We start from the raw sequence: 22,708 nt of genomic DNA, 5'->3' as shown, positions 1-22,708 counted from the left end.
GAAATTGGAAGGTGGATTTTATGCTGGGATTTACACAGGAATAGCAGGGCAATCATGGTCAGCCTGCCAGAGGGCAGAGGCGGGCTATGTATGAGGTGAGCAAACAGCCATTTCCAGGCTCTGTGGGAAGTGGGTGACTGTTCTGCATAGTGCGCTCTCAGGAACAAAAACCCACAGCAAGCCTGCAGCAGCAAAGAACAGCAGGCATGGGCTGAAGTCCCCTCTCCCTCCTCACCTTTGTTCCAGATCAGCTGCCAGTGAGAAGTTCGGTAATGCACACAATCACACTGACCTGCAGCAATGGTAGAGGATAGTGCTTGCACAGAGCCACGCAGCTGCGTCTTTCTTCCCTGGAGCCATTCCCAGTCATGGGGACAGGAGCAGGTCATAATGTGGGTGGCAATATGTGTGTTAGCATTGTGCTGTTGCAAGAAACGTCCACCTCTGGGTGGATGGAAAGGAGTGACTTACTATCAATGGATTGCCATGTTCTGAGGCATTCCATAGGCAAAAGGAGGCTCAGCTTTATCACATTTGGTAGCTGCTGCTGTGTGTTTTCATCTCTTTAATATCGTTAAGCAATAAGGGATCATGTGCGAGGGCAGGATTTTATAATAGCTTTCTTCTGGCACCAGTTATGTACAAATTGCTCCTGCCTTCTGGCTTCAGGCAGCATGAGGTGCTGCCCCCTCTTCGGGCACAGGCACAGACCAGCCCTTGAGACTTGGATTCTAAGAGTCTGGGAAGAAGAAGTGGGAACAAATTGCACTTGTGTTTTCCCTTGGCCTAGTCATGGGGATCAGATTTGTTCCCACCAGTGAAGTCTTTTGTCATGAACTCTTCCATTTCCTCACTTTTCTTCTTGTCAAGGATCTCCATCTCACGCATTTTCTGCAAAGCACAAAGGGGAAGGGCTGAGCAGGGAGAAAGCTGGCAGGCTTTGGGGGTTTTTAATTCTTTTGCCAATCCCAAGAACAGAAGTGCTATTTCCCTGATTAAGTTACATGCAGAGGTGGAAAGCAAGCCTGAAGACCTCTGTCCCCCATCCCATAGGACATGCCTGTCCTATGCCATGAAGGGAGACAGTTGTCTGCCCACTTGTCTACTGAGGTATTGGAGGACACACTGCTTTAAGGTCTCTGACAGTACTACATGATCATGTACTGTACAACCAGTGCCGCCAGGGCCCTCACATACCTGTGAGATTTCAGTGAGGATGATCCTTCGATACTCCTTGCCCTGTCCTAGAGCTTCCATCTCTGCCAGGAACTCCTTTCTCTCCTGAATTTCATTCACCACTGATGGATAAGAGAAAACACTGTGGAAACAGGATTCAGATGAAAGGCAAGAAAACATGTTTCTGCCTAGATCTGAACCCCCAATTTCCTAGCTCTGTTTGAGCAGCAGTCCCACCGGGGGAAGGGACTACTGTAATGCCCATCTTGCTCATGTCATCAAAATACCTCAGTAGTCAATTATGCAATGTAAAATGTCACCCCTACCCATCTTTTACCTCTCCCCATCTTGTAGGAATAGGAACTTTCTAGTTTTCTTTGTACCAACAATTCTCTGTTACTTGTGGACAATTAACCAGTCTGTGGATGGAGACAGAACCTGCCTAAAGCTGTTGAGGTTCATTAGTTGACACACATCACCCAGTGATGGCAACCGTCTCTGCCCTCAGGCCTAGCACAGGCACTGAACATGAGCTGCTGCTTTGCAGCACAGACCTGAAGTTAGCTGGTCCAAACCTTGCTCAGTACAAAGCACATGGGTATTTCGTATGTGCCAAGGACAACGCTCATCTTGCAACAAGTTTTAGATGATACAGGGCAGGCATGAAGCCAGCCACACTGGCTTCTCTATGGCAGGGACTAAAGCACCCCTTCTATACGTGTTATCCTAGTGTTGGCCACCTCTGTGCTGCCCTGGCTAGTGAAGGGTTGGCTGGGGTGTGCACACACACTGAAGATTCAAGCACATGGAGATATTAGGTGAGGGTATTGCCATCCTAGAATACTCTGCAGCCAAAGTCCATCACTGCTTAAAATTCTGGTTGACATTTCAGCTGAAGTAAAAGAAGAGAGCCCAAAGCACGGTCAGGCTGGTGAGCATCCTAGCCTATGCTGAGTGACACTGGCTGGACAGAGGACAGGCATTACATGGGCTTCCTGCCCAGGTCTCCCTGCGCATCCCTTGGAAACTCCCTGGCAGCCCAGGGAGCTTGAACCTGCCAGCAAACGTCTTGCAAGGTTTGCAAAGAGGCGGGCAAACCAAGGGAGCTTGAAACTGCCAGCAGTGTAAATTCTGTGAGGATGGCGAGGTCACAGCACCACAGCAGCAATTCCTTTCTCTTGGAAACTGGGCTTTGTGCCTCCTTCAGCAATGGGCTTCATGTTACCAGCCCCATGGCCCGCCAGCCCAGCCCTTGGAGGGAGCCCACTTCCCAGGCCTCCCTCCTGCCTTCCTCCAGGGAACAGTAAGATGTACATTCTTCAAATCGGTCAGGCTCGGGGATCTCCTCTTCCTTGGTCTGAACCACCACTGGCTTCACCTTGTGCTCCACCACATCCTTTCCTGTTGCTAAGATGTTTTGGAGCCTTTGCTTCTCCTTTTCCAAATCTCCTGTGTATGCCAAGGAGAAAAAATTGATCATAGGTCTGTCTCCTCACAGAGGAGCCTGGCCACAGCACTTCCCTCCTAAGGACACCAGAGGAAGCACTTAGTTAACGATGGACTGAACTGCACAAGCACTGCATGGGCATACAGAGCCAGCCAGACTGCCCTCAGAGGTTCAAATTTACAAGCTTGAAAATCACACAATGCTCCCATGTTATGCAACGAGTATGTGAGTCATAGAATCATAAAAAAGTTTGGGTTGGAAGGGACCTTAAAGCTCACCCAGTTCCAACCCCCTGCCACGGGCAGGGACACCTTTCACTAGACCAGGTTTGCTCCAAGCCCCATCCAACCTGGCCTTGAACACTGCCAGGGATGGGGCAGCCACAGCTTCTCTGGGCAACCTGTGCCAGCACCTCACTACCCTCACAGGGAAGAGCTTCTTCCTAATGTCTAATCTAAATCCACTCTCCTTCAGTTTAAAACCATTCCCCATCATTACCTGTCACCCACCATCCAGCAGGCAGAAGTCAGCAAGCACTTACCATAGATCTTCCCTCAGAGATCCATTTCTAAAGTGTGAGGATGAACAGCAGTTCAGATCCTTCCTGCCTCTGCTGAGACTGCTGGCAGGGGATGGATGGAAGGGGAAGGGAGGGACTGGGTGGCACCATTTATTTATTAGCCATGTTTACTGACTTACGTGTTGCCCGTGGCTTGAATTTCTCTCGGGTGTAGGAATCTCCCGCCTGGCAGGCACTGGCAGGTCGGAGATGGGGTTTAGCTGAAAGCCTGCTCTGCTGATGAGCAGGTGGAGAGGAAGCAGGCGCTGGCTCTTTGCTGGTTGTGGGGTGGCACTGGAGGGGCATGGTATCTCCTCCTGGGAAATAAACCAAAACCAACATTAAGTCTGGATGGATGGATGGATGGATGGATGGATGGATGGATGGATGGATGGACGGGTGGACAGACGGCCCTGGGCTACTGCCAGCAGAAGATCTGCCTGTTGATCCACTGCAGCACCACTAGTAAAGACCCTGGGTGCCACATACATTTCACCCTGGTTGCTGGTGAGCCCTGACAGCACACCAGCTGTGGTCCAAGCCTCTCCATTGCACCTGGCTGACTGTGGGGACCCTTCACTCTTGTGTGTTGGCAAGGGCCATGCTGCTGTTTTACAGCACGGGCCTGTCCACACTGGCAGTGGGCCAGTGGCACAGTCTCAAGGTGAGCTGCAAAAGCTCCTCACCAGAGCACGGCAACAAAAGAGCCACCACTCACGTTCCACACACTCCATCAGGTATCGCCTCTGGAAATGCGTCAGCTTCGACTCCTCCATCATCGCTGGAAAACATGACATAGGGTGAAGCCGGCAGCCAGGCCAAACACGAAGGAGCAGATGTAGGTTTAGAAGACTCAAGGCGGGCTTGCCCCGTTTCCCCCCCACGCTCTCCCAGGGGACCGCGATGGGACTTCACTTCGGGGTGTGTGTGGGTCTCCTCCCCGCAGCGAGGGCAGGCCGCTCCGCCGTTACCTCTGAGCAGCTCCCGGGTGCCCGGGCTGTACCGGGCTGCACCATCCCTCACCGCCGAGGGGCCGCCGCATCCCGGCATCCCGGCGGGCCGTGCCGCCATGGGCTCAGCCGTTAGGCCGCGGGCTCTAACGGCTCCGTAGCGGCCAGCGGCTGCCTGGGAGAGAGGGAGCGGCGGCGAGGATGGAAGGCAGCGGGAACGGGAACGGGAGCGGCGCCGTGCTGCGTCGCCATGGCAACAGCGCCGCCAGAGCACGTCCGGAAACGTCGTGGTGAGTACCCGGATGTGGCTCCTACTTCCGCCGGGAGAGGAGGCGGAGGGGAGGCAACATGTCCGATAACGAGGACAAGTGAGAGCTGGATCGGGCGGGAGGGACGGGGAAGGGAAAAGGAAAAGAGGCGAAGCGAGGCTGGGGGGGGAAACAGGCTCTGTTTGACCCGCCCCTTAACTTGCATGTGTTTCCCGCAGCTTTGACGGGGACGACTTCGATGACGTGGAGGAGGATGAGGGCCTGGAGGACCTGGAGAACGCGGAGGAGGTGGGTGCCCCGCTCTGCCTGTCTGGGCGGTCGGTCGGTGGGGCTGGGGAGGCCTCGGTGTGTTGCCATCGCCTTCAGGCCGCGGTGGTAGGCGCAGCTGAGCTGCAGCGCTGGTGTTCTTCTCGCAGGAGGGACAGGAGAACGTGGAGATCCTGCCGTCCGGAGAGCGGCAGCAAGCGAACCAGAAGAGGATCACTACCCCCTACATGACCAAGTATGAGCGAGCCAGAGTGCTGGGCACACGTGCCCTCCAGATAGCGTGAGTATTTCCCTCTCTGTCCTGAGCACCGCCACATCCTGAGCATCCTCTTTCCTTAAAAACGTCCAGGACTTATATGGTCCCTTACCTGAGCTTGCAGATCACCATCTTGATCACTGCTGAAGCTCCTAGTTGCACCTGAAGGCTCTCTGTCTCGGCTGAGAGCGTGGTACTTGTGCTTACAGACGGGAGTATTCACCAGCTGCAGTGAACTTTCCTAGGTCAGGCAAAATAGTAGGGAATGTGACAAGCAGATTCTGGTTGCTGGCTTTCCTGAGGGAGCCAGTGTGGGCTGGAAAGCTCAGAACTGGTTTGCAACAGCCAGTGTTGGAGGAAGGGATGCTCCAGAATATCTTCAGTTGTTAGCACAGAGCCATAGGAATTGGGAATGAAATAAGCAACCTGAAGCCTGTTTGAGTGCAGTTGCATTGTGACAAGCTGTTGTTTTATCAAGTATTTGAATTGGTAAGGTCTCATTTATAATAGATAACATCTAAATCCTAGTCTTAAGTGCTGCTAAGACTGGCTGCTCTCAACTTCATTCATTTACCTGCCTAGACTTATTTTAATAATGCGTATCAAAAAGCTTTGTTTTTTTAAAAAACAGCTTGTGAGCAGGATTATTAGCAGCAAGGTTTGTCTGAAAGCACATCTCTGAGTTTCACCTTCGTTAAATCCACCCTCAGAATGATGCTTCTCCTCTACATTGTTTAGAAGCTCATAGGTGGTGATCACATCTTTCCTTTGCTAAGCTACTCTTCCCACAGTGTGCACTCTAAAGCTATTTCATGCGCATTCTTTCAACTGGTGGAAGGCCAGAAAAATGGGGGAGGTGAGATGGGCCCATGCCCTGTGTTTAATCCAGAACACTGGCCCTTGGTTCTGTTTCACCTACATATTCTGACTTCAGTGCTGAACTTTGGCCAGCAGCAGCCCCCAGCGGTCTTACCCACACATAATGTGAACTTTTTTGCTGCTGCCTCATGGGCAGATGTGGTCACCCACATTTGCTTGGTTGTTACCACCCTCTGCAAAATGCTTAATCTTTGCTTCTTAAAAGTAGGGTGCGTCATAAATTCAGCTTTTAATTTCCCCCAAACAAAGCCTTAGATGTCCCTTTTCCCCCTCTGTGTGTTGATGATTGTTGATGTTCTAACTCATGATTACTGATGTTGTGTCCCAGGATGTGTGCCCCTGTGATGGTGGAGTTGGAAGGAGAGACAGACCCCTTGCTGATTGCCATGAAAGAACTCAAGTAAGTCCTAGACTTTGGTGGTGAGTGTATTGATTCCATAAAACCAGTGGTCTTTTCCTCATCCCAGCATATAGCAGTTTATTCCAAGACAGCATTGATCTCAATAACAATGCTGCTATTGGTACACTTTGTTTTTTATAACAGTGAGTACTACAGTTCCCATCCCCTTTTTCACCTTGGGACTTCTTGCAGCTGCAGTTTCCCATCCTAGTTGCTCATGCAAAGCAGTAATGATATGAATGCTTTCACCTCTTTTACTTTGGAACCCAAGTGTTCTTTATTTCTCTGATGAGAACTCAAGGTCCTCATCTTTCTGGAATCAGTTTAATTTCCTGAAAGAAGCTGATTTGAAGCAGCCATCTGAACAGACCTGGGTTCAAATGAAGTACTGGCAAAAAATGGAATAAGGGTTGCGCTGATGGTGTGGAGACCCTCTTAAGAATGTTCTTTTCCCACACCTTTGTACATTTGGTTTATTATGGAGAGGCACATCCCCTGCATACAGAAAGATAAATAAATCCCTTCTGACTGTAGCAGAGGCAGCTTTTGGATCATCACTTACAGGCCCACCATTCCACAGCAGAGCTCCCACATGGCCTGCAGTTGTCCTGCGTGGTCAGTGACCTGGATCACATGCAAGGATCCTTCAAGCAGAGCAACTGGGTTCTGTTTACTGATCAAGTCCCTGTTGTTGAACTGAACTGTCCCTTTGCTCCCCCAGTGTGTCGGTGCATTGCAGTTGCTCTTGCAGATTTTACATCTATTACAGCTCCCTTTATCATTGCCAAAACCTCCTCGGGTCACGTTCCTGATCTCTAAGCTCAGCCAGAGTAATGTCTGATTGTGAGCTCTAGCAGTAAGTCAGGGTGTGACAAAAGTATAGTGGCATCCTGTTCTGTGCCAAAATTGGATTGTAATTCTCGGCATGAGGGAACTACTTTGCTACTGGAAAAACAGCGGCCCTGAATGTGATCACTAAAGAAATTATATCTCTTTGCAAGTCTGATATGGTTGAAACCTGATGCCCTGCTTAGATTCCAGACTGATGCATTCTGCTGACTTAAGTCTATTTCCATTAAGTTTAATTCTGTTTAGCTGTTTCTTGCTTTGTAATTGGAAGCACTGTTAGCAGATGCTGTGCTCTACCTCAGCTGTACCAGCTTTTGATACCTTAATAGTCCTTAGTGCATGTATCCTTCTTAAAATGTAACTGATGCTCTCAGGGTGCAAAATAGTCTGTGAACACCGGTTTGTTATGAAGGTTCTCACAGTTCTGCTACTTTTGTAGCATCTTGTGGGGAAAAATCTTTCATCAAACAAAAAGTGGATTTGTTCAAGTCCCTTTATGATTCCCTCCCCCCCATATCTGTATTAGATGCTTGGTGCTGCCTCATAGTGGGTTCAGATCACAGGTCTCAACTCCTGCATTAGCAATAGAGGGTTGTCCCATAGGTCTTTGGTTGTTTTGAGTTTAAGAGTGCTCAGTGCTTTGCACTTACAAAAGAGAGAAGGTTGCTGGGGCTTCCCTCTGTTGTGTAATGCTAAATCACTGTTGCTACACAGATCTCTCAGTTAAACCTCATGACTTTACTGAAGCCACTAAGCACCCCAGTTCCCATTGCCTGCTCAAGTGGTACAGTGCAAATGCTCTGGCATTTCTGTTCACATCTCTGTCCTCCCTTCAGAGCCCGCAAGATCCCCATAATCATCCGTCGTTACCTACCAGATGGGAGCTACGAGGACTGGGGTGTGGATGAGTTAATTATCACAGACTGAGCAGCCTCCAGCTATTGTTTTGGTTCTTTCCTTCTCCAGAGATGCTTCTATTTTTGTTTATGTAAATAAATTATGACACACACCCCCTTATTTTAAGTTAAATGTGTTTGGGTTTTTTTCCTTCCGCCTTCTCTTTCATCTCAGTCTTACATGCCCAAGAGAAGACTTTCATACTTCTCTCTACCAGTTTGGTCATCATTCTTTGTTTCTGTGTCATGGGCTATGTTAATAAGATTGGAAGCCAAGTGCAGCTTTTTTTTCACCTGATAAGGTGCGGTCTTGAGCATACCTGTTAGCTAGGCTCAGGACTGCAGTAACTGTTTCCTCTTCCTTCAGCACTGCTCCTCCCTGGTTATAGGACCAAGAGCCAATTAAGCTCCTGCTGTACAAAAATGCTCTTGCAGGTACTTGGCTTCAGAAAGATTCCAGCCTTCCACCCCGTCTCTTCTTAAAACATGAGCGCTGAGACACCTCCATTGCTTCCCTCTAGACAGTTGGGCCTTTGTGCCCTCAGCAGGTTGCTGTGGAAACCCCCAATTTCCTCTCTGGCTGGGGCTGGCTGTGGGGCTTCTCAGGAGTATCATAGAGCAGCTCTCATCAAATCGCCTATTGTTTCCCTGCTCCTGCTGCTTATCAGAAGTGGGGATCCCCTTTCAGTGGCACTGCCCCAGCCGGAAGCGCGGTCACCACTCACAGTCCCACCAGTTCAGCAGCTGTAGGTTGTTTCTGAGCTTGCTCCTCGTACAGCCCTTCTCTGACATGTAGTGGGATGGATGGTCCTGGGTGTGTGGGTGCTCTCCAGCCATCTCAGTTGTGCATACTCTGGTGTCTCTTATGGTGGCACAACTGTAGTTAAATCCTAGAGTTCCTTTAATCTGTAGTGTGATGGAAGATCAGTCAGTTGTCCTCTTCAGGTGCCTGCACTCTCATCTCTGATGTGCGGAGAGGTTATATGCTTAAGTCAAGAGTTGGGTGGATGCATTACAATCTGCAAGGGCTTCCAGCCAGCCACTACCTAGTTTTCATTTCTTTATCTCTGTGCCCCAAGGTTCTTGCTCTGCCTGAGGAAGATCTGAGCTCTTGGGCCAAGTCTTTCTCAATTATCATATTAAAAAGTGACCTTGGAATTTCTGTTTTCTTTTTTAAGGAGAAGAAGGGGGAAGGTGCACCTCACCTATGCTTTCTGCTTTACATTAATTTTTCTCTTTATGCTGTTTCAGAAAGAATGTTTCCAACTACTTTGTATTAAAGCTTGTGTGTCTATATAAAATGTGCATTCTCCATATGGTGTGTGTAGTCAGTGCCTGCACATGAGCATCCATGTCCCAAAGAGGGAGTGTGCATCCACCTGCCTGGGAGCTCGGCTCATATAACCAGCCATGAATGTCATTCTCTTACTGCTCCCTGTAAAAGCGTCCATCCTTCCTCTGTTGGTGTGCACAGGAGGGGCTGGTTTTGGAGGCAAAAATGCCAGAGCTGAACAGGTCCCAGGTCAAAGGGAATGTGGAGATGCTTGCAGGTGTGGGAAGGGGGTTGACTGGAAGGCACACAAATGCTTCCTGGTCCAGGCCATCCTTACCAAGAAAAGGTTAATTTGCAGCACTGTGGCCTTCAGCCTTCTCCCCCCACCCTCCGTGGAATCCTTTAATCACGTTGGTGCGGTGAAATTTCAGCCCTGAAATGGTGCCTTTGTGCAATCATTTTGGCGTCTGCCATGGAGTGCGGGGGTCGTTTTCTTGTCCTTTTTTTCTTTTTTTTTAAATGACTTCTTTGTTCCTCCCCGCCTCCCCTCCCCAGCCTTGCATCTGTATCAGATACGATTAAAGGGATAGGGAAGGATGCCGGGCCAGCTCCTTCTATGCTGCAAGAGAAGTGGTTAACCCCTCTGTTACCAGCAGCGATCTCAGTCCTGTCCTAGTTGTTACGACACTCCTAGATGAGAGAAGGCATCCCCTTCCATTAGAGAATGGTTGAGGCAAAGTTCACTCACTTCTTTCTTCATTTGCTTTTTGAAGAGCTGGAGAAGGCTACCTGTGTGGGGTTAAGACCTTTCTTTTCCTGCTCTTCTGTTCATTGATACCATGTTCCTTCTCTCTCCCACCCTTGTGATCAGCTCTCCTACCTCTTAACTCCACCATAGCTTCCCTTCTTTCCCACACATGCTCCTGACCTGCTCAGGGGTGCAGTATTTCCCTTCTGGACTCTTCCCACAGCCTGTAATTTGTGGGTAGAGATTTATCCTCCTCTCCAGTGAATGGCCACAGTTCTATTTGGCATGGAGCTCTTCAGCTGGCATCACCCTCGTTAGATGCATTGAGCTGTTCTGCTGTTGCTCTTGGCCCTATACAGGACTTCATCCAAATAGTGCTGTAAGTTGTAAAAGCCTTTGAACATGTTCAACAGTTCCTAGACATCCTGCTTACTCCACTCACACAGAAAGCCTTCAGTGAACACGAACTCACTGGATGGATCACATGCATCAGCATTGAAACTCTTTGTAATCAGTTTATGATTGTTGTGGAATGTGTGTGTTAATTGAAATCCTACCTTGCTACCATTGGCCTTGAGAGATGTTCTTAAGCAGACTAAAATCTGCTGTACGTTTTCTTTCCAAATATCTTCAGATAACTTCCCAGGACTTTACACCCAGGATGTTTTCTTCAACAAGTAAGAAGGTGTTATACATCTATTCTTGAATATACTGTGTATGAGCATTTGTATTTAGGTTCTCATGTGTGGAAGGCAAGAGGCCAGGGTGTTGAGATTCTACAGAGAAATTAATGGTTGCTTCCAAAATGCATGAATTTGCATTTGTGGGGAAGTTTGGGGTTTGGGAGTTTTGAAAGCATGCCATCTGCCGCCTGGTGATGAGGAAGAAAACAAGACAAGAAACCCCACGCTCCTATTCTGCAGAGCATTAACAGTCACACTAAGAAATTCTTGGGTTAAACACATGCAAAACAGTGCTTTTCCTAATTGCATGTGCTGAATCTTAGCTGAAGAACAGAAATGAGTGCTACTACATCTCTCACTGAAGAAATGACTGGAGCTGGGGTGTGAACAGAAGAGGAGTTTCATCTCCATGAAGGAGTCTGGTAAAGCCAGTCAGAGTTCTGCCTGTATCATTTTCATGACAGGCAGAGGGAGGCTGTGCACAGGATCCGTGTGGTGGTGGTATCACCCATCCTTGCAATTACTGGGAAAAAAACAGAGGCTTGCATGAAAGAGGTCAAAAAACCCCAGACACGTGAAAATGAAACTTTTAAGTTTATTATTCCATATGTTTAATGCAGAGTTAATGGTGCTAGGATGGCATAAGACTGGGGAAAGGGAGGTGGGAGAGGAAGGTGCTACTTGCATAAATAAGGGGACAGGGCTGGAAGAGGTTACATGCGTACAAGGAGCAAACATTCTACATGATCTTTTCAGACACCACAAGGATAAGTCATCCATAGCTAAGGGAGGCAGGAAAGGCATCTGACAGTCATATCAGCAGAGGGGTACAGTGGTACCGATCACAGTCCACGTTTGGTCAGAGCATTTTGTCTTTCTAGACGGGAATATCCATTGGAAGGTCTCACGACATGTCTCTCTGATCAATTGCCAGGAGTCATCTTTTCCTGCAGCAACTTTTGTGCCAGTTCACTCCCTGGCATGACAAACCACTCCAGTCCTGGAGGTGACAAAGAAGTAAGCAGACTGTCCACAGGTGTTGGGCTAAAAACAAGAACTTGATTTGACTGCAAGAGCTGTTGAATTCCAGTTTGAAACCCAAAGGGGAAATCAAGTTCCTTTGCACCTAAATAGGGTTCTCTTCCTTACACTAGTCCAAGATTGGATGCATATCTACCTTGCTTAAAGCTGCAGGAGTATCTTTCCATCCTCAGCATAGGTAGGAGGGAGTTGTTGACTGGAAGACATGGTGAACAAACATGTGGGGATGCACAGCCAATCAGCCTGAGTTTGGAGTGGGCGTTCGAAGACAGTGTTGGAATTGACTTGGGGTCTTGGCAAGTGCATAGTAACTTTCTTGGTGCCTCTTAGTTTCAGGCAGTGCACAGTCAGACATGGAAGAGCAAGGACAAAGTTTGTCTAGAGGTTGTTTGGGATACTGGAGAGATTAGAAAAGACTGAAATGCCAGACATAAATGAACAATATAGAGTAATTGTAAAAAAGGAGGATTCACCCACAGCACCTTAGTGATTCACTGGTCCTTCCCCACTTCTGCACCTCCATACATGAACACGCGGGCTGTGGTATGAGTAACACTAGGGTTCCTGAGTCCTATGTGTTGTTCAGGCAGGCATTAAAATTTCCATGCAGGAAAGAGTGTGGGATTAAACAGAGACAAGATGGAGAGAAGAGGTGGGAATTAAAACTAGGATGCAGCTGTGGAAATCAGCAGGGAAGCAAGCGTAGGTTGGTCTTCCAACAAAGTTCAAGATTCATGCATGTGTGAATCTTAGGCAGGACTGCTGCACAACACTGATCACAAGGAAGCTGGCCATGCCATCCTCCCCACTACTCCTCGCGTAACAAGTTCACCAAGTCTGAGCAACCACCCTTCACCCGCAGCAGGTGAGAAAGTGTTGGCCATTGCGGCCTGTTGGGAACACTTGCTAACTCCCTGGAGCAGTCTGGGGAGGGAAAGGAAAGGACAGTCTCTCTCATCGTACAGTCCAGGGTGCACACAGCGAAACCCACCATGGACCAGTCACTCCATGTCTAGAATCCTCCTCATCTAGAAGGCCAGTAAGGTGTTGCAAGCCAATCGCGTGGCTTGCATGCTTGAAATTGGTACAGGGCGAAAGGACGAAAAACCTTCCTCTAGGCGGGTGAGCCAGCGATAGCCGGGGTCAAGAAAGGCACTTCTGTATACTCAGTGAGTTCTGGTGGCTGGATGGCACTGAGTGACCTCGGAGTTCGGAGGCTCTTCTGCCTGTGCTGATTCTTCGGAGCCTTTCCATCGCCGCTTCGGTCACTGTTCCCCATTCCCTACGGTCTGGAGAGAGTCGTATACACGGGCTGTTCCCAATGTGTGGGGCTATGGGACTGTGGCACGGAGGGTGCAGGGTCAGAGATGGCAGTGTAAAGGGGACGTTGGGAAGGTCCCATATAGGAGAAGGCCGAGTAGAGGCCAGAGGCTTGGGTGGAATGGCTGTAGTAGGGTCCCGAGGGCTGGTGGTCTGGGTAGTCAAACTGTGGCCTGGAGATGGAGGGGAAGGCCGAGCCATAGTGGGGCAGACTCAGGGATGTATAAGCTATCTGGGAGGTGGAGGGCTGGTCGGTGTAATGACCTCCAGGAGCAGACCCCTCCGTTTTCACCTGGGCCTTGGAGTCCACCACCGATGAGGTGGCAGTGGACAAGGAGACTCCGTGCTGCTTGGAGATCCAGGCAGAGTGTCCACTGGCTGCAGCCAGTGCGCTCCCGAGGCCATAGCCAGCAGCCGCCGCTGCCGCGTAGCCCCCAACATGGCCTGGGTGGCCGGCATGTCCGTTGGGCGGCAGGTACTGGTCGAATTCATTGACATCAAAGGTCTCCATGTTGGACATCACTTCGTGGCTGATCTCTCCGATGTCCACATTGCCAAAGTCAATGTGTGGCTTTCCCCCTTCCCCCAGGGAACGCCCTTCTCTCTTGGAGTCAGCTTTGCCTGCCTGCATCTCGGTCTTAGGGGTGGTAGGAGGTGTTGGGGGCCCATGGCTCTGACCTGCAACTTGAAAAACATTTTGAGGAGGAAAGAGAGAGAAGAGGTGAGTTACTGCTTTAGGCCTGGCTTTATACACAGCCCAGCTCCACTCCTCCCACTATGCCAGCGACCATTAGACTGGAGACTTCAGTAGAGGGAGAGAAGCAGCCAGCCAAAACCAAACCTTTTTCTATAATCTCGTGGAAGTAAATAGGAGAGTGCAGCAATACCTTGCCTGACCAGAGAATGCAAGCACCCGTGAAACTCAAGCACGTCCCTATACCGCTGGCTCCAGCAGTTTGTTGGCTCTCGAGCAAGGTGTGAACCACATTGCTGAGGCTTTCACCTTGATGACTTGTCTGTTATGAGCCTCTGAGTAGGCTGTAACCTGTGAGTAGGATTACAGAGACCTGAGACTCACCTGAGGAGTGATCCGGATGACCATCGGACATGGGCGACCCTTCGCCGGGATGTCTGTGATCCAGGTGGGGGTTCTTGTAGTGGGCCTGAATGGCAGCAGCCCCGCCGGCCTCCCCCTCCACTTGGCCTTCACCCTCGCCCTGCGTGGCCTTGCCGTTTTTCCGGCGGCGGGGCTGGTACTTGTAATCAGGATGGTCCTTCTTGTGCTGCATCCGCAGCCTCTCCGCCTCCTCGATAAAGGGCCGCTTGTCGCTTTCATTCAGCAGCCTGCAGATGCCAAGGTGGTAAAGAAGAAGGGAAGAAGAGGGGCAGGTATATCAGCACCCCCCCCACATCTGTACACAGCATCGTGGGACACAGTGTGTAAATCCAGATGTCAGGGTGTGGCGCCATTGAGGGTATTTCCCAGAACAACAGGGAAAGCTTGGAAGTGTTTTCAGTGGAGATGGCAATATTTTCATCCTCCTTGTTAATCATTAAGCCCCGACACTGGTTAGTGCCAGCACTGGGTCCCCCTGCCCCAGCTGCGTGATGCTTCTCACCTCAGTCAGTTCAACACCCAGTCTTACATTGCCCAAAAGCAAAGTGCAGCCTTTCATAGCTGCGTAAAATAAGGCTGGAAGATCTGTTTTGAAGGACTTTGGGCAAATTAAGAGCAGTTGGGATCATCCTTCGGACTAAGGCAGTGTGGCACACCCTTGCTACCTCTGGTCCTGCCTCCCACATGTCTCCTGCTCTTCCCTAGACTGCATATATTCCAGTTTAATCTCCCACCCCTCCATAGGCTCTGCTTGAAGTTTGAGGCTCTGCTGAGCACAAGTGGCAGCAAATGGTGTTGGCTTCCCGGTACCCATGTTGCTGCATGGAGCTTGCTGGGCCTTTGAGCATCTTGCAATATCCTAAGAGCAAACTGAAGAAAACTTCAAAGCAGGAAACTAGTGCATTCTGCTGCTCCTGGAGCTTCTGCTCACCTTAGATATGGATAATGCAAAAGGATGAAACACAAAGGACCAGCCCTTCTTGCATTTAGCCAAGCAGTTGTAAAAAATTTAGCTGCTACATTGCTAGGCATATAGAAATAGATGAGCTTTGGTCTCTGGATGAAAAACACTGCAGAAACATAAGCTCCTTCTCTCTATTCCTGCCAGGTCATGGGCTGCTCTAGTTAAAATGGGCTTTCCACGGAAATGGTGAAATATGCGGGCAGGATGGCTCAGAGCACTTGAAGATGAGATCAGCCTCATTATTCAAGCCTCTAGCAGCGTCTTAGCTGTAAGCACTTCAGTTTCATGTTATGATTTTGCCCCTCAAATACTCTTGTGACTCAAGGTCATCCTGCTTCCAACCAGAAACCAGTGCTCTTGGAAGGGACCAATCTTCCCATGACTTGCAACTCAAACAGCCGTTAGGAATGGCAGGGCTCCCAAATGGCAAAAACCCCTCCATTTATGGGATGTCCACGCCTTTTTCTCCCCAACAAAAGAACTACCTGGCAGTGGGATTGTGCTAGCACCTCGATGCCCCTGAAGCCCTTAGCACTAAAATGTGACCAATTTTGTTAAGCTGTAGGCACTGAGGAAAAAGGCCTGAACTGGCCTGAAAGAGACAAAGGGGAGGCATGGCTCAAGGAGCATATAGGGTTGCCAGCAAGTACTGGGTTGGTTCCTAAGCACTCGCTTTCCCCCTGCTCCTTGTGCATCCCCTCAGCTGTCAGCCAGAGGTATATGGCATGGGCTGGAGCCCATTACGATGCTGACCTGGATTCAGCCCAGGCAGCCTGAACAGGTCGTGGCCACACACCACATTCCTCCACTGCCATAATCCCAGAGATTAAAGCAATTGAGCCACTGAGAATCCAACACCAGTTTTCCTGCCTCCCTCCTGCCACCATACACTATGCTCACGTATCCCAGAGTGCTCTAATCCTGCAGCCTGTGCTGCTCCAGATGGCCTTCCAAAGGGACATCATGGCCAACCCTTGTAGGCATTGTGGACTGGAAGGCAACTTTGCCTTGGCAAAACCTTCATCCTTGTAGAATACCTCATCTTCACGGGAGATGGAGAATGCAGGCAAAACCTGCAGCCTTGCAATCCAGGACACTTCAAGGCTTCCCGCATGCCCAACCTGAATGGTGCTAAACCTAATGAGATGCTGTGGTTGAGCGTGAGAGGTCTCTTTCTATGTGGGCACCTCTCGGAGCAAGAGGGCTGTAGGCCACAGGCAGTGGCACCAGCAGGACAGTGACAAGTCCACTCCCCACACCCTTACCTTCTTCCCAAAGCTGCCTGCTTCCTCCTCCCCCCCCCGGCTGGGATAAGAGCTCAAATCGGCTTTAGCAAAGTGAAACTGGTGCAAGCAGGCAAAGGCCAGGAGATCTGGGGGGATTTGGATTTCACTTGCTTCCTGCCCTCCCCCTCCTGCCCCCCACACCCCACAGGCTATAATGCAAAGGAATCTCGCACGAGCAGAGAAGTTACGGATCACAGAGCAAAGCCCTTCATGGGGTTTAACGGAGCCCTCACCACCCTGCCCGACACCAAGTGCTCACGCCAGAGTTGAGGGGAGAGGGGCAACCATCCAGTGCCCTGCTCCAGGAGGAGAAAGAAGGGCTAAAATCCATCTGCCCACCTCTTGTAGCCTGCCCTGCTGCCGCCTGGCATTGCGTGGCGACCGGCGCGGCAGCCCTGACCCTGTGCCGGGACTCAGCTGCCGATGAGTCAGTGTGGTGATGGGGTAAGGCATCAGAGTTGAGACAAGGCAAGGGCTGGCTGTGAGCAGAAGGTAGCCAGGCAGGCTACCTTGCACATCCATGGCCCTGAATTTTGTGGATGTGACCTTATTCCTTGGGCGCTGCCATCCTCAAGCAAATAGCCCTCCATTGGGTCCCCTCGCTCCTCCCTGTTGAGCCTTCCTTTTCTTTTTCCTGTGCCTCTCTTGTTTTCGGCCCTGGAGGTGGTGCTGGCTGGCATCTTGGCTGAGAGTCATGCCGACATTTTCAGCAGCCAGCCTCCATTTGAGAGCTGCTCCCTGTCCCACCCCAGGGAAAGAAAGCAGCCAAGGCAAGATTTCATGACTACCGAGCACAGAAACCACCCTTTTTGGTTAACGTTTGGTTTGTCGACTGCACCCCTCGCACACCCCAAGCTGGAACAGACTGGGAGAGATGTATGGGGCCATAAGCCCCCTGGCACTGCACTTGGGGGTAGTGTGGCCATCAGGTTATGTCCTGCAGCCTTTCCCAGTGGGGACTGGAGCCCGTGGAGGACATGGCAGTGTCACAAAGCAGAAGCAAATGCTGGGTTTCAATAAAAAGCTGGGCCATTGCAGCCTGTTTTGCAGAGGTGCAAATGAGGCAGCACTGGGGTTATCGGTCAGTCTGATGCTGCCTTTCAAGATTTCCCAGCCTCTGCTGTCCCCACCCAGCGCCGACTGCTGTGGGCGTGCTTGGTTTAATGGTGATCTGCAGGCAGACTCCACGCTCACCAGCACTTGTCCCTCTGCGTAACGTGCCCTTTACCTGTGTAAGCCCAGAGCAGCCGTGTGGAAATGTGAGTTGTCTGCGTTTTCCAAAGCATCTAGCAGCGTAGGGTTTGGGTGGCCACCTTGTAAGAGTGAGGATATGCAAACATCCAGGGCCCTTTGCAGGGACCCTCATCAGATATTTGGGACTAAACTGTCCAGAGCAAAACCTATCTGCTTGCAGTTGTACCAATGTGTAGGAGCTGTACCTTAGGGGACAGCAGAGATGTGGGCAATGGGAACCTCAGTGCAGACCAAACTGTACCGTGGTTGGAAGACCACAGGTCTACTATCCTGGTAACCTTTGGACCACCTCCCCCGGCATTCTGTTGGACACACGCACATGGTCCTACCCAGGCCCGACACTGACTGCACCCATAAGCCAGGTTACTCTGCTGCATGGCCCCCATGGGGGCTGACACAGCTCAGAGAGCCACAGCCTGCACTAGGGACACTCGGAGAGGAGCCGTGTTCAAGCAAAGCAGCTGCGTGGCAAACTGCAGCACACAACAACCCCAGGCCTGAGCCCGCAAGCTTCTCTGCCTGACCCATGCTGCCTGAGAAACACCAGGGGATCGAGACTGTTGTCCGGCGGCACCGTCCCCCTGCTCCGAGTCCCATGCATGCAGTAATGGTAGCCATGCCCTGGGAGCAGGGAGGCAGTTGGTGCATGAATGTGGCCGTGGGCTGGGAGCTGTATCTCCCTGCGCTCTGAATGCAATACCTAAGGAGAGCTTCACTGCTCTGCTGTATTTTCAAGGGAAATACAATGCTTGGAGCAAGGCCGTTGCTCTAAAATCTGGCAATATTTTGCAGTAAAGGAGCACTACCTTAATATAACACTTTGGGAATTAAAAGGATGGGTTCCCCCTATACACATACCCCTTCCAGCACAGCTTCATAGTCCAGAGACGGGCAGCAGAGTGGTAAAGGGAAGGGAAGGCAGTGGGGAACAAAGCGGGAAGGAGCAACAGATGAGACATTTGCAATCACACCCTGCCTTCTGCTTCACAAAGAAATCCCTTTGCTGGAGTTACACTTGAAGTTGGCGGGTTGGGGTAAATGGGCAGAGGGAGAAGTTAGGCCCCAGTTCCTTGTGAACAAGGTCTGAAATCAGGAAGAGACCTCGACATCAGCTGTTGGATGGGGTGTGTGTTTTGCTTCTGCTTGGAAAAATGTGTCTTGGCCCACCGTAGGTTGAGGGCTTCCTCCAGGAGATGCTGTCAGGGCAGGAGAGAGAATGAGGGGGCCCATTTGTGCCGCTTGGTGCAGTGCAAGGAGGGGGACGGTGCTGGGGACTTGCAGCAGAAGGTGTTTGTAACAGGTTGGTGGGGTTATCAGCAGAGACCACCACAAGGGAAAGAAGTGGCACAGCCAGCATGACGCACTGGCTTGGGCACGGTGGGCTCTCCGCACACCCAGGGGCCGGCTGCGATCAGTGCGGGAAGCCTGTTGGTCTGTGGAGGAAGAAGGAGCGGGCTGGGGAGGGTACGTGAAAGATCCAGGGATGAAAATGGGCACAACAAACTGTTGGGGCCAGAAGGACGAGGGTGGGTGTGCCAGCAAGAGGGGAGGGCATCTCAGCGGGTGCAAAGGGAGATGGTTTCAGCCGGCATGTTGCAAGAGAGCCTGCTAAGGCTGGTACTTTTGCAGGTCTCTTCCTGCTAAACCTCAGCCGCACCTTCTAGCAGGGTCTCTCCTTGTCCATCTCGCTGCACCTGCATTGCCTGCCGGAACTGCAGCTGTCCTGGGAAGGACTGCTGGGGGGGCTCTGACTTCCTGGCTCCCTTCCCCTGACCTTCCTCCTCGACCGTAACTTGGTTTCCTGCTTGTTCTGTGGTGCTATGCAGAAAATAACCCCAGCATTGGGACCCAGCTTCAAATAGGCTTGAGGCAGCCACCAGTGTGTTAAGTTCGATGGGGCTCAGCCTGGTTCCTTCTAATGCATGACTTGGCCCAACAGAGAGGGTGAGCCAAGAAAACAAGAGCTACCCTGGCAGTCAGGCAGGAGAGGACCCGGACGAGAGTGTCCTGGTCAGGAACAATAGGGGAAGTTAGTGGGAAACACATGGAAAGGGCTGCTACCCAGGATGGAGGTGAGCTGTGCTGGGGAAACCTTCATACATTCAACCACCACTCTTGCCCCGTCACCACCAAGGAGCCCCTGCTAAGTCTCCATCCTTCCACCTACCACATTATCTCTCTGGGACACCCCCAAACCTCAACCCTTGTGCTCCCCTTCTGCCCACACACTCTTACCTCCAGAGCTTCCCCAAGGTCTTACTGAGCTCGGCGTTGTGGAGATGCGGGTACTGGTCAGCCAGTTTCCTCCGGGCAGCCTGTGCCCAGACCATGAAGGCGTTCATGGGCCGCTTGACGTGGGGTTTGCTCTTGTTACTTCCATTGACCCGGACGGGCATGGGTACCAGAGTCCAGTCATAGCCGCTCAGCACCTGGCTGACTGCCTCACGAATGCACACGGGGAACTTGTCGTCGTCCGCCTCCGAGTCTTGCTGTTCCTTCTTGACCTTCCCCATGTCCCCGTTCCCGGAGCCGGTGAGGTGCGAGGAGTTGTCTGACGCCATGGAGGGTCCTGGCGAGAGGCAGTGGTGGTCTTCAGAGCCCACGGGGCTCATCTCCACCTCTGAAAGGTCTTGGTCGTCAGCCATGGTTGCGCTCAAACCCTTCTTCCTCTTCCTTCTTGATGTCCTTCTTCCCACTGGGGAGGGGAGGGAGGAAGACAAAAACAAAGGAAAGAAAGGAAAGAAAGAGAGGGGTAGAAAGAGAGAAAAGGAGAAGCAACCACCAAATGTGAAAGGGACTCCAGGGTCTCTGGAGAGCTGACCAATGAGGCAGGGGCCACTCAATAAAAGCGCAAGCAAAGCAATTGCCGTGCACACCGCAGAACCCGTGATCCATGGGGGTTGGGATGGGTCGGGGCCCCTGATTAATTGGGATATCACTCCCTATCTCTGCATCGTGTGGAGCTGACGTGCGGAGGGGCCTGCGGCAGAGGGATAAGAGGGGTTGGGGACCTGAGGAGAGAGTAGCGCAGACCATCCTGCCCGGGCGCAGCTCCCCACAGGGAGTGGGATAGAGGGAGAGCTGCAAAACTTGTGTGGGGCATTGCCCCTTTTTTGTGATGGTGTGCAGAGAAATGCCAGCACAGTGTCCCGGGTGAGGTACGGGAGGGAGAGCACCAGCACTGTATCCATAAACCAGAAGGGATCGATTTTGGAGTAGTTGAGTGGGCAACAGCACCGGGCAGGAAAACAGCCCAGGCTCCGGATCCGCACCTGGAGTGCCTAATCCCGGCTGTGGGAACACCCCATCCCTCACCCTCTTCTTGCAGCTCATAAACCGAAGGCTTAAAATACATCTACATTGCCCCCCCCCCCCATCTGTGTGCATGTCCGCATGCACATATTCACATTCATATATGTATTTACAGGCACAAACACAAACCAAGTTTAACTTTGAGACAAGCCTGGGCTACGGGTTGCCTGCCCCACTCACTCACTCCTCCTCTCTCCTTCTGTCTGCAGTCACCTCTAAAAGTCCCTGCTATCGTGCAGCAAGTTCCCCTCTTGGAGGAAGAAACACTAAAAATAAAGGCCTCTCTATCCCTCCCCCCCCCCCCCCCGAAATAGAGGAAAAAAAGAAGAAAGAAATTAGGAAAAGATAAAAAGAAGGGCTAGAGAAGCGTGCTTCTGGCTTAGCTGGCAAACAGCAGAGCAAGGGCTGCTATCCATCCCTCCAGTTCCAGAGGGTGACACAGACCCTCCCTGCGGATACTGGATAAAGTAGAAGTAGGGGGGATAGAAGCAGGAGCGAAGGTGTGCGCCTGTGCGAGCAAGCTCAGGTAGGGACTTACGTTGCTGGCCGGGGTGCCGGGCAGGTCCTGCGAGGGCTGTGATTTGTATTCCAATGGCCCCCTTGTTCTCCCTGCCAGCCCCGGTGGCGTCGGGGCGCGCGGCGCAGGGAGGCTGTCAGGCAAGTGCCATTCCTAGAGGGAGCTTGGTTTTTACTAATACCCCGGCTGGATGCCTCTCGCTGGCTTTGCTGCTTAGCACCGGGGGAGGGAAGGGCGGAAGGTGGAGCCAAGCGCTCCTCACAGCCAGAGCACACTCGGTGGGGGACGGCGGGGAGGGGACGCAGGCAGCCCCCAGCCCCACCTCGGCCGTCGGCGTGTTCCCCACTCGCCCCTGATGCCGGCTTCTTCATGGGAGCTGCTTGTCTTGGGCAGCGTGTCCACCCAAGGGATGGTGCTGGAGGATCCAGCCCCAGGGGTTTGAGTGGTGGGGTGCTGGAAGGGGTCTGGGGTGGTCTGGGGAGATGGCTGTGCACCCCAGCACTGGGGTCCTTCTCCCTCCCTTCTCCTTCTCTCTGCTCCTGAGGGGTCTGGTGCCCCCATGTGCCAATGAGGCCCTGGTCCCTGTCGCAGAGTCTCACAGGGACCCCACTGTGCTGCAACAAGTTGGCCAAGGACCCTGGGGTCATGATGCTGCCAAAAGGGCATCCTCGTTCACACCTTAGTGTGCAGGCTGGGGAAGGGGATGAAGGAGCCTGAGGATGGAGGACATCAGGTCCAGGGAAAATACAGTGGATACCAGTTTGAACCTTGTTTAGCATCCAAGGGATGGTTTCATCAGGTGTTCCTTTCTGCAGGGTCTTTCCAAGGCTTTGCTTCCTCCAACATGCTGAATTACTCCTGAAGGCAAATATAGGGTCTTGCATAAGGGAAGGGAGGTCTCTGGATAAGGAGGACTCTTACTCACTCATCCTTGCTGTTGTGCACTGGGGCATGTAGAGGATCTCAGCACTCAGTGTTAGGATGTCACCACATCATCCATTTTCTAGCTCACTTTCCTTCCCAGATGCCTCTGGTAGTTGGCTTCTCCACTTTCCTGTATCACCAGGGCTGGTACAGACCAATACCAGCCCTGTAACCATGAGAGATCACACACAAGAAATCTGGTGATCCTCCTGGGTCCTCCTCAGTGAGCAATGAGGTAAACCCAGCTCCTGCCCCAGCTCCTCACTGGAGAGCCAACCTCAAGATGCTTCAGTGCTAAAGCAGAGAACACAATGAGATGAA

General features: G+C 51.6%; 3 protein-coding genes across 6 annotated transcripts; 1 reads left to right on the top strand and 2 right to left on the bottom strand.

The window, feature by feature from the left end:
• Positions 1-550: 550 nt before the first annotated feature.
• CUNH22orf23 (chromosome unknown C22orf23 homolog) lies at positions 551-4,405 on the bottom strand. Its single transcript, XM_062620590.1, has 6 exons — positions 4,154-4,405; positions 3,901-3,963; positions 3,323-3,499; positions 2,491-2,625; positions 1,198-1,298; positions 551-891 (listed from the first exon to the last, which is right to left on the bottom strand). The coding sequence occupies exons 1-6, from the start codon at positions 4,251-4,253 to the stop codon at positions 787-789; spliced, it is 681 nt and encodes a 226-aa protein (XP_062476574.1). The 5' UTR covers positions 4,254-4,405; the 3' UTR covers positions 551-786.
• Positions 4,315-11,783, top strand: POLR2F (RNA polymerase II, I and III subunit F). 2 transcript variants are annotated; one of them, XM_062620593.1, is made up of 5 exons: positions 4,315-4,500; positions 4,620-4,689; positions 4,818-4,948; positions 6,132-6,203; positions 11,587-11,783. In XM_062620593.1, the coding sequence occupies exons 1-5, from the start codon at positions 4,481-4,483 to the stop codon at positions 11,660-11,662; spliced, it is 369 nt and encodes a 122-aa protein (XP_062476577.1). In that variant the 5' UTR covers positions 4,315-4,480; the 3' UTR covers positions 11,663-11,783. The 2 variants fall into 2 exon arrangements, with proteins under 2 accessions (XP_062476577.1, XP_062476576.1); XM_062620592.1 differs by lacking the exon at positions 11,587-11,783 and adding an exon at positions 7,889-8,081 and having other exon boundaries at positions 4,322-4,500.
• Positions 11,234-22,014, bottom strand: SOX10 (SRY-box transcription factor 10). Of its 3 annotated transcripts, XM_062620588.1 has the most exons (4): positions 21,485-22,014; positions 19,870-20,329; positions 14,092-14,357; positions 11,234-13,697 (listed from the first exon to the last, which is right to left on the bottom strand). In XM_062620588.1, exons 2-4 carry the CDS (start codon positions 20,277-20,279, stop codon positions 12,976-12,978), a joined length of 1,398 nt encoding a protein of 465 aa, XP_062476572.1. In that variant the 5' UTR covers positions 20,280-20,329; positions 21,485-22,014; the 3' UTR covers positions 11,234-12,975. The 3 variants fall into 3 exon arrangements, with proteins under 3 accessions (XP_062476572.1, XP_062476573.1, XP_062476571.1); XM_062620589.1 differs by lacking the exon at positions 21,485-22,014 and having other exon boundaries at positions 11,234-13,691; positions 19,870-21,221; XM_062620587.1 differs by lacking the exon at positions 21,485-22,014 and having other exon boundaries at positions 19,870-21,220.
• Positions 22,015-22,708: the final 694 nt, after the last annotated feature.

Source organism: Pezoporus occidentalis, unplaced genomic scaffold (genome assembly GCF_034315485.1).
Source record: "Pezoporus occidentalis ecotype Australia unplaced genomic scaffold, CSIRO_AGI_Poc_V1 ctg221, whole genome shotgun sequence".
In the NCBI taxonomy this organism is placed as follows: Eukaryota; Metazoa; Chordata; class Aves; order Psittaciformes; family Psittacidae; genus Pezoporus; species Pezoporus occidentalis.
Note: the sequence above shows the minus strand (reverse complement) of the source record. Positions and strands in the feature narration are given on the sequence as shown.